The sequence below is a fragment of the Heptranchias perlo genome, chromosome 18 (genome assembly GCF_035084215.1).
Source record: "Heptranchias perlo isolate sHepPer1 chromosome 18, sHepPer1.hap1, whole genome shotgun sequence".
NCBI lineage: Eukaryota > Metazoa > Chordata > Chondrichthyes > Hexanchiformes > Hexanchidae > Heptranchias > Heptranchias perlo.
In genome coordinates, this window is record NC_090342.1 from 56,395,949 (window position 1) to 56,410,006 (window position 14,058).

Sequence of the window (14,058 nt, forward strand, 5' to 3'; positions counted from 1 at the left end):
ACGCTTCCGGTCGATGGATGAGCTCTCTGATTGGCTAGTTCCGGGCGTTGGTTGGCGCACCCGATTGGCTGAGGCCGACCGCTCTAACCGGGATTGGGGGGGGGTTACGACTCATGGGACCCTCCTTTCCGCGCTCCCATTGGCTCTCCGCGAGAGCTGGCCCCGCCCTCACGCCAATGAACGATTTGGATTGGGCGCCTAGAACTCCGGCGATTGGTGGGGCGGAGCTGTCAGTCACGGTGATGTAACCCCGCCCCGCGGCCGCCTTTGTTCGCGCGCTCTTTGAACGGTGAAGAAGCGGTGCGAGCGGAGGCCTAAGCCGCGGCCTGGGAGTAGTTACGTATTGCCGGGTTTCAGCACCGAGCACTCAGGGCCCCCAACACACCCGGCGGCAGGCCTTTATATCGGCTCAGGTCATAGAGCGGGTTCGGGGAGATCGATACCATGGGCCGGGGCAGTTACTGAAGGCACGGGGCCTCGGGAACCGTGAGACAGCGATCGGGCCGGGCCGGGCCAGCCAGGTCGGTCGAGTCGGGTCGCCCAAGTGTGCTGTAAGTGACGGGCCCGCTCCTGCCGCATTGCACCTTCACCGTGGTTCTGCTGAGTGGGCGGGACCTGCCTTTAAGGGGCAGTGCATTCTCTGTTGATTGACGAATGGATCCTCTGCTGATTCTGGGGGTGGATCTCCTATTTACTGGGGGCGAGGATCTCCTACTTATTGTGGTTGTGGCTCCTTGCTGATGGTGGGATCCTCTGGTTATTGTGGGGGTGAACCTCCTGCTCATTGTGGCCGTGGATCCCTTGCCATTGTGGGGTGGATCCTTCGGATGGATGGGGTTGATCCCCGGTGACTGAGAGTGGGTCCCTCGTGACTGTGATTGACAGGGTGTATCCCCTGCTGATTGTGGGTGATGGGGGAGGATCCCCTGCTGATTGTGGTCATGGATCCCTTGTGATTGTGGTGTGATGAATCCTTACAGATATATGGAGTGGGTCGCAGCTGACTGATGGGCTTGTCCCCCTGCTGATTGTGAGAATGGATCCCTGCTGGCAGATGGGGTGGATCCCTACTGAGAAATGGGGTGGACGCCCTGCTGATTGTGAAAATAGATCCCTGGTGACTGAGAGTGGGTCCCTAGTGACTGTGAGAGTGGGTTCCTGTTGATTGACGGACTGTATCCCTGTTGATTGGCGGGGAGGTTCCCCCTTTGATTGTGTGGGTGGATCCCTGCTGATAGATGGGCTGGATCCGTGCTGACTGATGGGGTGGACCCCCTAGGGACTAAGAGTGGGTCCCTGGGGAGTGGGGTGGATCTCCTGATTGTGGCGGTGGATCTCATTGTGGTCATGGATCCCTGCAGACAGATGGGGTGGATCCCTGCTGATTGATGGAACTGTCCCCCTGCTGATTGAGAGTGGATCCATGATGATTGGGAGTGGACCCCTGCTCATTGTGGTGTAGTGGATCCTGCTAACATGGGGTGGATCCCTGCTGATGGGATGGACTCCCAGCTGATTGTGGGGGTGGATCTCCCGCTGATTGTCATGTGACGGATCCCTGCAGATAAGTGTGGCGGATCCCTGCTGATTGATGGGATTGTTCCCGCGCCGATTGCGGGGGAGGATCCCCGCGCCGATTGCGGGGGAGGATCCCCGCGCCGATTGCGGGGGAGGATCCCCGCGCCGATTGCGGGGGAGGATCCCCGCGCCGATTGCGGGGGAGGATCCCCGCGCCGATTGCGGGGGAGGATCCCCGCGCCGATTGCGGGGGAGGATCCCCTGCGCCGAAAAACAGCTATCCAGTTCAGTCCCACTTTCCAGCACTTGTAGGTTACGGCACTTCAAGTGCACATCCAAGTACTTTTTATGAGTTGAGGGTTTCTGCCTCTACCACCCTTTCAGGCAGTGAGTTCCAGACCCCCACCACCCTCTGGGTGAAAAAGTTTTCCTCAGCTCCTCTCTAATCCTTCTACCAATCACTTCAAATCTATACCCCCTGGTCACTGATCCCTCTGCTAAGGGAGATAGGTCCTCCCTATCCACTCTATCTAGTCCCGTCATTATTTTATACACCTCAATTAAATCTCCCCTCAGCCTCCTTTGTTCCAAAGAAAACAACCACAGCCTATCCAATCTTTTCTCATAGCTAAAATTCTCCAGCCCTGGCAACATCCTCGTAAATCTCTACTGTACTCTCTCCAGTGCAATCACATCTTTCCTGTAATGTGGCGACTGCTCTTATGTTCTATGCCTCGGCTAATAAAGGAAAGTATTCCATATGCCTTTTTAACCACCTAACCTACCTGTCCTGCTACCTTCAGGGATCTGTGGACATGCACTCCAAGGTCCCTTTGTTCCTCTACATCTCTCAGTATCCTCCCATTTATTGTGTACTCCCTTGTTTGCCCTCTCCAAATGCATTACCTCACACTTCTGTGGATTGAATTCCATTTGCCATTTTTCTGCCCACCTGACCTGTCCATTGATACCTCCCTGCAGTCTACAGCTTTCCTCCTCACTATCAACCACACAGCCAATTTTTGTATCATCAGCAAACCTCTTGATCAAGCCCTCCACATTCAAGTCCAAATCATTAATATATACCACAAAAAGCAAGGGGCCAGGTACTGAACCTTGCGGGACCCCACTGGAAACTGCCTTCCAGTTGCAAACTATTACCTCTTGTTTCCTGCCACGTTCCCTTGGATCTCATGGGTTTTTACTTTTTTGACCAGTCTGCCATGTGGGACCTTATCGAAAGTTTTGCTAAAATCCATGTGCACTACATCAAATATGTTACCCTCATCGACCCTCCTTGTTACCTGCTCAAAAAATTCAATCAAGTTACTCAGACATGACCTTCCCTTAACAAATCCATGCTGACTGTCCTTGATTAACCCGTGCCTTTCTAAATGATGGTTTATCCTGTCCCTCAATCGATTCCAATAATTTTCCCACCACCGAGGTTAGACTGACTGGCCTATAATTACTCGGTCTATCTCTTTTTCCCTTTTAAGCAATGGTACAATGTTAGCAGTCCTCAAATCCTCCAGCACCAGGTAGCCAGGGAGGATTGGAAAATGATGGTCAGAGCCTCAGCTATTTCCTCTCTTCCCTGTCAGCCTGGGATACATTTCATCCGGGCCTGGCGATTTATCTACTTTCAAAGATGCTAAACCCCTTAATACTTCCTCTCTCACTATGTTTCCTCTCCCATCCAATATTTCACACTCCTCCTCCTTAACTACAATCTCTGCATCGTCCTCTTTTGTAAAGGCAGATGCAAAATATTCATTAAGAACCATACCCACATCTTCTGCCTGCACACATAGGTTACCTTTTTGGTTTCTAATAGGACCTCTTCTTTCCTTAGTTAGATTGTGGGGGAGAATCCTGCACTGATTGCGGGGGGGGGGGGGGGGCGGCAAGGGGCGATCGCCCACTGATTGCAAGAGTGGATCCCTGCAGATGGATGGGGTGGATCCGTGCTGACTGAGAGTTGGTCCCCAGTGATTGACGAGCTGTATCCCTGCTGTTTGGGGGGCATCTCTTGCTGATCATTGGGGAGGATCTCCTGCTTAGTATGATCATGGAGACCTGATTGTGTTGGGACCCTCTGTCGGCAGATGGGGTGGATCCCTGCTGACTGATGGGATTGTCCCCGTACTGATCGTGGAATGGTGGGTCCCTGCGGATCATGGCGTGGTGGGTTCCTGCTTATCGTGGGAGAGTCCTGAGGGTCCATCCAGTGGGGGCGGATCCCCTGCTGACTGGACTCTGGAGGGGGAGAGTGGACAGCCGGAGATCATGATCCATATCGGTACCAATGATGAGGCCCTGCAGACAGATTTTTAAGGAGATAGTAAATAGATTAAGAATAAGGACCTCAAAGGTAGTAATCTCCGGATTACTCCTGGTGCCACGCGCTGGTGAGTATAGAAATAGGAGGATAGAGCAGACGAATGCGTAGAGAGATGGTGTAGGAGGGAGGGCTTTAGATTCCTGGAGCATTGGGACCAGTTCTGGGGGAAGGTGGAACACGGACAGGAAGCACCTCAATGGGGCTGGGACCAATGTCCTCGCGGGGAGGTTCACTAGTGCTGTGAGGAGGAGGGGGGGGTTAAACTAATTTGGCAGGGGGATGGGCACCAGGATGTAGCAATGGAAAGGAGAAACAAGGTGCAAAAAGGATTGGGAGAGAAAGACATCACTAGAGTAAGTAATAGTACGTTATTAGGTGGGACCAGACTAAGAGAGAGTACAAGAAAGTCTAAGATAGGTTTACAGTGCATGTGTGTAAACGCATGAAGTGTGGTAAACAAGGTTGGTAAGCTGCAGGAGCAAATAGCCACATGGGAATATGATGTTGTGGCAATGACCGAGACCTAGCTCAAAAAAGGGCAGGATTGGGAACTAAATATTCCTGGATACACGTGTTCAGGAACGATAGGGAAGGAAAGAAAGGAGGGTGGGTGGCAGTATTGATTAAGGAGAATATTGCAGTGCTGGAGAAAAAGGATGCGCTGGAGGGGTCAAGGACAGAATCTATTTGGTTAGAGTTAAGAAACAATAGAGGAGCCATTACACTACTGGATGTATTCTATAGGCCACCAACTAGTGGGAAGGATATAGAGGAGTAAATTTGCACGGAAATTACAGAGAGGTGCAAACGAGTTGTGATAATGGGAACTTCAACTAACCTAATATAGACTGGGATAGTAATATAAGGGGCAAAGAGAGGGAGGAATTTTTGAAATGTGTTCAGGAGAACTTTCTTGACCAGTAAGAGGAAGGAGGTTCTGGGAAATGAGGCGGGCCAAGTGGAGCAAGTGTCAGTGGGGGATCATTTAGGGAACAGCGATGATAGTATCATAAGGTTTAGAAAAGCTATGGAAAAGGACACGGACCACTCTAAAGTAAAAATACTCAATTGGAAGAGGGCCAATTTCAATGGGATGTGAATAGATCTGTCCCGGGTAAATTGCAATCACAGATTGTCAGGCAAAACTGTAATTGAACAATGGGCGGCCTTTAGAGAGGGGATGGTTCAGGTACAGTCGAGATACATTCCCACGAGGGTGAAAGGTAGGACAACTAAAACCAGAGCTCCCTGGATGACAAGAGAGATAGAGAGTAAGATGAAGCAGAGAAAGGGGGCATATGACAGATGTCAGGTTGATAATACAAGTGAGAACCAGGCTGAATATAGAAAGTTCAGAGGGGAAGTGAAAAAGGAAATAAGAGGGGCAAATTGAGAATAGATCGGCTGCTGGTTCTGTTGGGGGGGGAGGGGGGATTCTGCTGCTGATTGCGTGTTTTGGTGGGGGGGGGGTGAAGATCGTCTGCTAAATGCGTGTGGGGCGGGGGGAGATCGGCGGCCGAGTGCGTGCGGGGGGGGGGGGGGGGGGGAGATCGGCGGCCGATTGCGTGTGGGGCGGGGGGGGGGGGAGATCGGCGGCCGATTGCGTGTGGGGCGGGGGGAGATCGGCGGCCGATTGCGTGTGGGGCGGGGGGGGGGGAGATCGGCGGCCGATTGCGTGTGGGGCGGGGGGAGATCGGCGGCCGATTGCGTGTGGGGCGGGGGGAGATCGGCTGCGGATTGTGGTGTGATGGATCCCTGCTGACATGGGCTGTATCCCCTGCGGTTTGTGGGGGTTGATCCCCACTGATTGTGGCAAAAACCCGTGCAGATTGTGGGGGTTAATCTCTGTGGCTAGATGGGTGGATCCCTGCTGGTTGGGTGTTTCCTTTCTGATCGATGGGTGGATCCCTGCTGGTTGGGTGTTTCCTTTCTGATCGATGGGTGGATCCCTGCTGGTGAGATGGACCCTGCTGATTGACAGGTTGATCCCTGCTGACAGATGGGGCGCATCCCATGGCAATTGTGGGGAGGATCCACCGCTGATTGTGGGGGTGGATCTCCTGTTTATTGTGGTGGGATCCCCTGTTGATAGATGGGGCGGATCCCTGTTGGCTGACTGGTGAGGGTGGGGGGGACCCCCTGCTGACTGGTGAGGGCGGGGGGACCCCCGTGGGTGGCCCTGGTATGCCCTGGGAAGGAGGTGGTGGGCCTTCTTGAACTGCTGCAGTTCATGATTTTGTTCTGTAGCAATTATTTTACGAACGAGAGACTCGCTAGGCCACTTCAGAGGGCAATAAGAGTCAAACACATGGTGTCAAATCATAGTCGCATATCGGCCAGACCGGGTAGAGTGGTAGCTTCCCATTAGTGATCCAGTTGGGCGTTTACAACTTTTCATGATCATCTTTTTCTGGTGCCGGCCCACTTATTACCAGATTTATTGAAATCGATTTCATAACTTGTCATGGTGGGATTTGAACTCTCAGCTTCTGGATTGCTAGTCTGGGATCATAACCACTAGGCTACTGTAGCCAGATTTGAACTTACAATTGCTGTGTAACTGATACTTTTTTTCTCTCTCTCTCTCTCTCTCTCTCTCGCAGGATATGGCTGAAGAGAAGTCCCAAGCTTCCTCTAGGTTTCTGTTTCCCTTCAAACCCTACTCTATCCAGGAGGAATTCATGACTGCGCTGTACAATGTGCTTGAAGCAGGAAAGATTGGAATATTTGAGAGTCCCACTGGAACGGTATGTTTTAATATTAAAGGCTGTGGTTCTTTTATTTGTTCCCTTCTCTCTCAGGCGCTATCTCGTGTCCAGGTGTAATACCAAGAGTGCCAAGCACCTGAGCGGCCATTCTTCACCTGTGACTGCTGGCAGGTTATTTGACCATGAGCAGCATCATTGCAGAGTGTGGTCCTGAGCTCACCCTAATGTCTGCGCACACTCTCTCCACTCAGGTTAACTGCCAGGGGCCCTGGCAATTTTTTCTCTGGTCCCTGCCTGGGGCACTGAGGCCCATGGTAGTACTGTCACTGCTGCTCTGGCTGAGATTGGTTAACCCAGCACAGACCGGAATTGAACTTAGGGTCTCCTGTCTCCACGGCTTTTATTGCTATACCAAGTGGTGCCTTTGCTCATTAATTCACCGAGGGAGGCTTACTTGTGTAATTGTACCATATAACAGAGCAAGTTTGTCTTCATTTTGCAACACAGTGGAGCCTTAGCCTGTTCTCCTCTGATGTGCGTCAGCACGTGTGAATTTCCCAATAAAGCGTTCAGGAGCTGGTGGGGGGGGAGAGGTGGGTGGGAGGGAGAGACCAGTATTACAGCATTGCCACTGGCAGGAGAGTGTAATTACGGGTTAATAAATTCACATTGGTGTTTCCATTGATAGATGTGGATATAGGAATTTATAATCGGAAATACTTGAGACAAAAGTATGACAAAAAGACAACAGGAAGTAAGGTTTTGTGGATAGGAAGGGTGCAGAGGTAAGATTTATTAATGTATGGATAATACTACAGATCTCCCACACAGTTACTCACAGTAGGTCAGTTGATTTGCTGAGGGCAGAATGTAATATTCTGCTGCTCGGGTGGATCTGTGTCCCTTTAAACCACAGTCTAATTGTTACTTAAATTGTTCAAGCCGCTAAGAGTTTAATTGTTTAGTCAAGCAACTTTGCAAGTTGGAGTGTGACCCTCAGTAGGACACTCTGGCCGAAAATGTGCAGCACCTTGAATATAGACCTGTACCTGTCAGAGTGTGAGGTCTGTGCGTGCTGACGTGCTTCTGAATACACAAAATATACGAAAGACAAAGAACAGGAAAAACCAGCTGGTCCATCGATCCTGCCCCATACAGCCATGATGCCCTAAGCATCGGAATTTGCAACACTACCCAGCCACCAGCAGCCATGTGATCTCCTGGGAGAGGCAATAAAAATAGATTGAAAAACCAAAGTCCTATTTAAGGAGAAAAAATCTGGAATATTTCTCTCTTACATGATTAAAACTAGTTCAGTAGAGCACTTTGACTGCAATTTATGTTACTGATTATTCCACCTACCTTCAGTTTGGTGTGATCCCTGCCCCAGTCAGGAATTGGTCCAGCTCACTGTACTAGCAAATCTCCCATGGCATTGTTTGTGATGGGTTAGAGGATGTGATGCATCATAATATCAGAAGTGTCAGAACAACAGCAACTTGCATTTATATAGCACCTCTAATGTAGTGAAACGTCCAACGGCGGTTCACAGGAGCGTAATCAAAAATTGACACCAAGCCACGCTAAGATACTAGGACGGGGGTCAAAGAGGTAGATTTTAAGGAGTGTCTTAAAGGAGGAGAGAAAGGCGGAAAAGTGTAGGGAGGGAATTCCAGAGCTTAGGGCATAGGCAGCTGAAGGCACGGCCACCAATGGTGGGGCAAAGGAAATCCGGGATGCACAAGAGGCCAGAATTGGAGGAGTGCAGAGATCTCGGAGGGTTGAAGGGCTGGAGGAGGTTACAGAGGTAGGGAGGGGCAAGGCCATGGAGGGATTTGAAAACAAGGAATGAGAATTTTAATCACATGTAAAGTGTTGTTGTGTGTCTCAAACTAACTGACTTCAGGTAAATATTGGGTTCATAAAATGGTCAATTAAGCAGTAAATCTATTCAATGCACATCCTATGCCAAGTGGGAACTCCAGGATGCTTCCTGTGTCCTGGACAACCATTGGTGCAGGAGGTGTCGTCAGCTGGAGGAGCTCGAGCTCCGGATTTCGGCGTCACTGCAGTGCATCCGCAAGGCTAAGAGCTACGTGGATAGCATGTTTCTGGAGGTGGTCATCCCATAGCTTAAGAGAGTGCTGGCAGAGAGGGACTGGGTGACCACCAGACAGACAAGGAGGACCAGGCAGGTAGCGCAGGAGTCCCCTGAGGGCATCTCACTCTCTAACCAGTAATACTGGTGAGGGAGAGAGTTCCTCTGGGAAGTGCAGCTAGAGGCAAGACCATAGCACCATTGGTGGGCTCAGCTGTACCGGGGGGTAGGGGGTGGGTGGAGAATGTCAGGAGAGCAATAATGATAGGGGATTTTATAGTTAGGGGAACAGACAGGCATTTCTGCAGCCGCAGATGTGATTCCAGGATGGTATGTTGCCTCCCTGGTGCCAGGGTCAAGGATGTCACTGAGCGGCTGCAGAACATTCTGAAGAGGGAGGGTGGACAGCCGGAGGTCGTAGTCCATATTGGTACCAATGACATAGGTAGAAAGAGGGATGAGGCCCTGCAGACGTATTTTAAGGAGATAGGAAATAGATTAAGAATAAGGACCTCAAAGGTAGTAATCTCCGGATTACTCCTGGTGCCACGCGCTGGTGAGTATAGAAATAGGAGGATAGAGCAGACGAATGCGTGGCTGGAGCGATGGTGCAAGAGGGAGGGCTTTAGATTCCTGGAGCATTGGGACCTGTACAGGCTGGACAGGTTGCACCTCAATGCAGCTGGGACCAATGTCCTCCAGGGGTGGGCGGGGGGGGGGGGGTGGGGAGGTTCACTAGTGCTGTTTGGGGTTGGGGGTGGTGGTGGTGTTTAAACTAATTTGGCAGGGGGATGGGCACCAGGATGTAGCATTGGAAAGGAGAAACAACGTGCACAAAGGATTGGGAGAGAAAGACGTCACTAGAGTAAGAAATAGTATGTTATTAGGTGGGATCAGACTAAGAGAGAGTACAAGAAAGTCTAAGATTGGTTTGCGGTGCATGTGTGGAAACGCACAAAGCATGGTAAATAAGGTTGGTGAGCTGCAGGTGCAAATAGCCACATGGCGATAACAGAGACCTGGCTCAAAAAAGGGCAGGATTGGGTACTAAATATTCCTGGATACAAGGTGTTCAGGAAAGATAGGGAAGGGAAGAAAGGGGGAGGGGGGGTGGCAGTATTAATTTAAGGAGAATATTGCAGTGCTGAAGAAAGAGGATGTCCTGGAGGGGTCAAGGACAGAATCTATTTGGTTAGAGTTAAGAAACAATAGAGGTGCCATTACACTACTGGGTGTATTCTATAGGCCACCAACTGGTGGGACGGAGATAGAGGAGCAAATTTGCAAGGAAATTACAGAGAGGTGCAAAAGCTATAGAGTTGTGATAATGGGGGACTTCAACTACCCTAATATAGACTGGGATAGTAATATAAGGGGCATAGAGAGGGAGGAATTTTTGAACTGTGTTCAGGAGAACTTTCTTAACCAGTACGTTTCCAGCCCAATGAGGAAGGAGGCATTGCTGGATTTGGTTCTGGGAAATGAGGCGGGCCAAGTGGAGCAAGTGTCAGTGGGAGAACATTTAGGGAGCAGCGATGATAGTATCATAAGGTTTAGAAAAGCTATGGAAAAGGACACGGACCATTCTAAAGTAAAAATACTCAATTGGAAGAGGGCCAATTTCATTTGGATGTGAACAGATCTGTCCCGGGTAAATTGGAATCACAGATTGTCAGGCAAAACTGTAATTGAACAATGGGCGACCTTTAAGGAGGAGATGGTTCAGGTACAGTCCAGGTACATTCCCATGAGGAAGAAAGGTAGGGTAACCAAAGCCAGAGCTCCCTGGATGACAAAAGAGATAGAGAGTAAGATGAAGCAGGAAATGGGGCGTATGACAGATGTCAGGTTGATAATACAAGTGAGAACCAGGCTGACTATAGAAAGTTCAGAGGGGAAGTGAAAAAGGAAATGAGTGACAAAGAGAGTATGAGAATAGACTGGCAGCAAACATAAAAGGGAATCCAAGTCTTCTATAGGCATATAAATAGTAAACAGGTAGTAAGAGGAGAGGTGGGACTGATTAGGGTCCAAAAAGGAGATCTACTCATGAAGTCAGAGGGCATGGCCGAGGTACTAAATGACTACTTTGCTTCTATCTTTACCAAGGAAGAAGATGCTGCCAGAGTATCAGGAAAGGAAGATGTAGTTGAGATATTGATTGGGCTAAAAAATGCTAGAGGAGGTACTGGAAAGGCTAGCAGGACTTAAAGTAGATAAGTCGCCTGGTCCGGATGGGATGCATCCTTGGTTGCTGAGGGAAGTATGGTTGGAAATTGCGGAGGTACATCCTTAGATACGGGGTTGGTGCAGGAGGACTGGAGAATTGCAAATGTTATATCCTTGTTCAAAAAAGGGTGTAAGGATCAGGCCAGTCAGTTTAACCTCTGTGGTGGGGAAACTTTTAGAAACAATAATCCGGGACAGAATTAGCAGTCACTTGGACAAGTGTGGATTGATTAAGGAAAGCCAGCACGGATTGTTAAAGGCAAATTGTGTTTAACTAACTTGATAGAGTTTTTTGATAAGGTAACAGAGAGGGTTGATGTGGTGAATATGGACTTTCAAAAGGCGTTTGATAAAGTGCTGCATGATAGCCTTGTCATCAGGATTGAAGTCCGTGGAATAAAGGAGGCAGTAGCAGCATGTATACAAAATTGGCTAAGTAACAGGAAGCAGAGAGTAGTGGTGAACGGTTGTTTTTTGGACTGGAGGGAGGTGTACAGTGGTGTTCCCCAGGGGTCGGTACTAGGACAACTGCTTTTCTTGATATATATTAATGACTTGGACTTGGGTGTACAGGGCACAATTTCAAAATTTGCAGATGGCACAAAACTTGGAAGTGTAGTGAACAATGAGGAGGATATAGACAGGCTTGTGAAATGGGCGGACACACGGCAGATGAAATTTAACGCAGAAAAATGTGAAGTGATATATTTTGGTAGGAAGAATGAGGAGAGGTAATATAAACTGGAGGGCACAATTCTATAGGAAGTGCTGGAACAGAGAGACCTGGGGGTATAGGTGTACAAATCTTTGAAGGTGGTCAGACAGATTGAGAAAACGGTTAAAAATGCATACAGTATCCTGGGCTTTATAAATAGAGGCTTAGAGTACAAAAGCAAGGAAGTCATGATGAACCTTTGTAAAACACTGGTTCGGGCACAGCTGGAGTATTGTGTCCAATTCTGGGCACCGCACATTAGGAAAGATGTGAAGGCCTTAGAGAGGGTGCAGAAGAGATTTACTAGAATGATTCCAGGGGTGAGGGACTTCAATTACGTGGATAGACTAGAAAAGCTGGGGTTGTTCTTCTTGGAACAGAGAAGGTTGAGAGGAGATTTGATAGAGGTGTTCAAAATCATGAGGGGTCTGGACAGAGTAGATAGAGAGAAACTGTTCCCATTGGCAGAGGGGTCAAGAGCCAGAGGGTATGGATTTAAGGTGATTGGCAAAAGAACCAAAGGCGACATGAGGAAAAACTTTTTACACAGCGAGTGGTTAGGATCTGGAACGCATTGCCCGAGGGAGTGGTGGAGGCAGATTCAATCATGGCCTTCAAAAGGGAACTGGATAAGTACTTGAAAGGAAAAAAATTGCAGGGCTACGGGGACTAGCTGGATTGCTCTTGCATAGAGCTGGCACGGACTCGATGGGCTGAATGGCCTCCTTTCCTGCTGTAACCTTTCTATGATTCTATATAGATGACGATTACGAACATTAGACATTCTGGTTCTGGAGGACTTCTTTATACATTTCTTTGAGACATCAGGCAGAAAGTTGACACTTGAAGTGTGGCGGACAGGAGATGTGCACTATTAGTAGCTTTTCACAATGTTACTCGTCACCCTTCCGTGGCGCCCCTCACATTGTTACAGGAGGTGTTTTATAAGGATAGGAATATCTTGCCTACCTTGCTGTATGTTCTGGGCTTATAAAGGTAAGAGATCAAAATTGAGTGCATAAGTAAAGGAACTCACTCTCCAATAATAGCTACTGGTTTAGAGTTCTCACAGAAAGCTGGGCAGAATCATGAAATTCAATCCCCAAAACAATGGGAAAAGTCCCAGAATACCATGTAATGAAAAACAGTTTTATTCTGTCACTGTAAATCAGTGCTCCGTTAATGCATTGTGCAGTGCATGGCATAATAGCTCTATCTGCTAGAGTGACAGTGAATGTATTAGCAGATCACCCATGCCATTGCTTGCAGTTCGAGCGCATGCTTTTTATAACAATAAGGGCGCTCTCAGTGCGAGAGGGAAGGTTTTACAGGAAGTAAGTGTGACATTAGCAGTAAGTGTGCCCTCTATATGTAAGGCCTTTATTATACTTTTTATTGATGTATTTTCTCAATGTGGCCTCTGATGTACTAAATATGGCTGCCGTTACTCCCCCAGGGGAAGTCACTCAGTCTTATCTGTGGAGCACTCACTTGGCTCAGAGACTTTGAAGAGAAAAAAAAACTGGAAGCAGCCCAGCTTTTGGAAGACCGTGTGCCACAGCAAGGCCAGTCCAAGGATCTCCAGAATTCCTCAGGTGCTGGCTCCAAGGAACCAGAAGCCAAGGCCTCAGGGGGCGAGTTAGACTGGATCACTGAATTTGTGCAGAAGAAGGCTGAGCGGGATCTGGTCGACAAGTTAAAGGTCAGTATAGCCATAGATTTGAGGAGTTTTTACATTTGATGATCTTTATTTGCTATTGCAAGCCATGTCATTTGGATTTTCAAACTTAACAAACCTAACTCTTCAAACAGTGGGGTTGCCTGCACCTCTGAGGGCCCAACTGGTGTATGCGGAAGTGGGTAGTACAGACAGCCCAGGTTCCAAATTGTTTTCTCTCTTTTTTTTTTCTCTCTCTCTCTCTCTCTCTCTCTCTCTTTTGAAGTACTTCCATCTATTAGGAAGCCACTAACAGACTGAAGGAGTCAAATGTGTGAGGTGAGAAAATTGATGCAGAAATGTTGTGCCCTAGATGTTGTAAAATGCTTTGCAGACTTGCACTAACCCACACGCAGTAGAAGATCCCAGGTTCAGTTCCTGAGCTGGCTGGTCTCACCTGGGCAACAGTTGGAGGAGCTACTATTGACCTCGGTGCCCCTGTCTCTTGTCTCACATTCTGGGCGGTACCTTGGTTGAGGATGGAGATGCTCCTCCTCCTTTTAGTTGGTTGGTTGTCCATCACTATTCTTGACTGGATGTGATAGGGCTATAGAGCTTTACTCTGATCCGTTGGTATTGAGACCGCTTAGCTCTTGTCTACAACCAGCTGTTTTGGTGTTTTAGAATGGAGGTAGCCCTATGTTGTAGCTTTTTGGAAGTTTTAGTAGTGGGAGACATGTGGGAATTCCAGTGGAATTGGAGGAATGTCAATATATGAAGGACCATTAA

The 14,058-nt window shown here is 48.8% G+C and overlaps 1 protein-coding gene across 1 annotated transcript in view; it reads left to right on the top strand.

Moving 5' to 3' along the window:
* The first annotated feature begins 521 nt into the window (after positions 1–521).
* The window catches only part of ddx11 (DEAD/H (Asp-Glu-Ala-Asp/His) box helicase 11), a 99,468-nt gene continuing 85,931 nt past the window's right edge, over positions 522–14,058 (top strand). Inside the window, exons 1-3 of the mRNA XM_067999940.1 lie at positions 522–551; positions 6,466–6,609; positions 13,069–13,314. Of these exons, the coding sequence (XP_067856041.1) occupies positions 6,469–6,609; positions 13,069–13,314 (387 nt within the window). The 5' untranslated portion in view covers positions 522–551; positions 6,466–6,468. The remainder of the gene's footprint in view (positions 552–6,465; positions 6,610–13,068; positions 13,315–14,058) is intronic.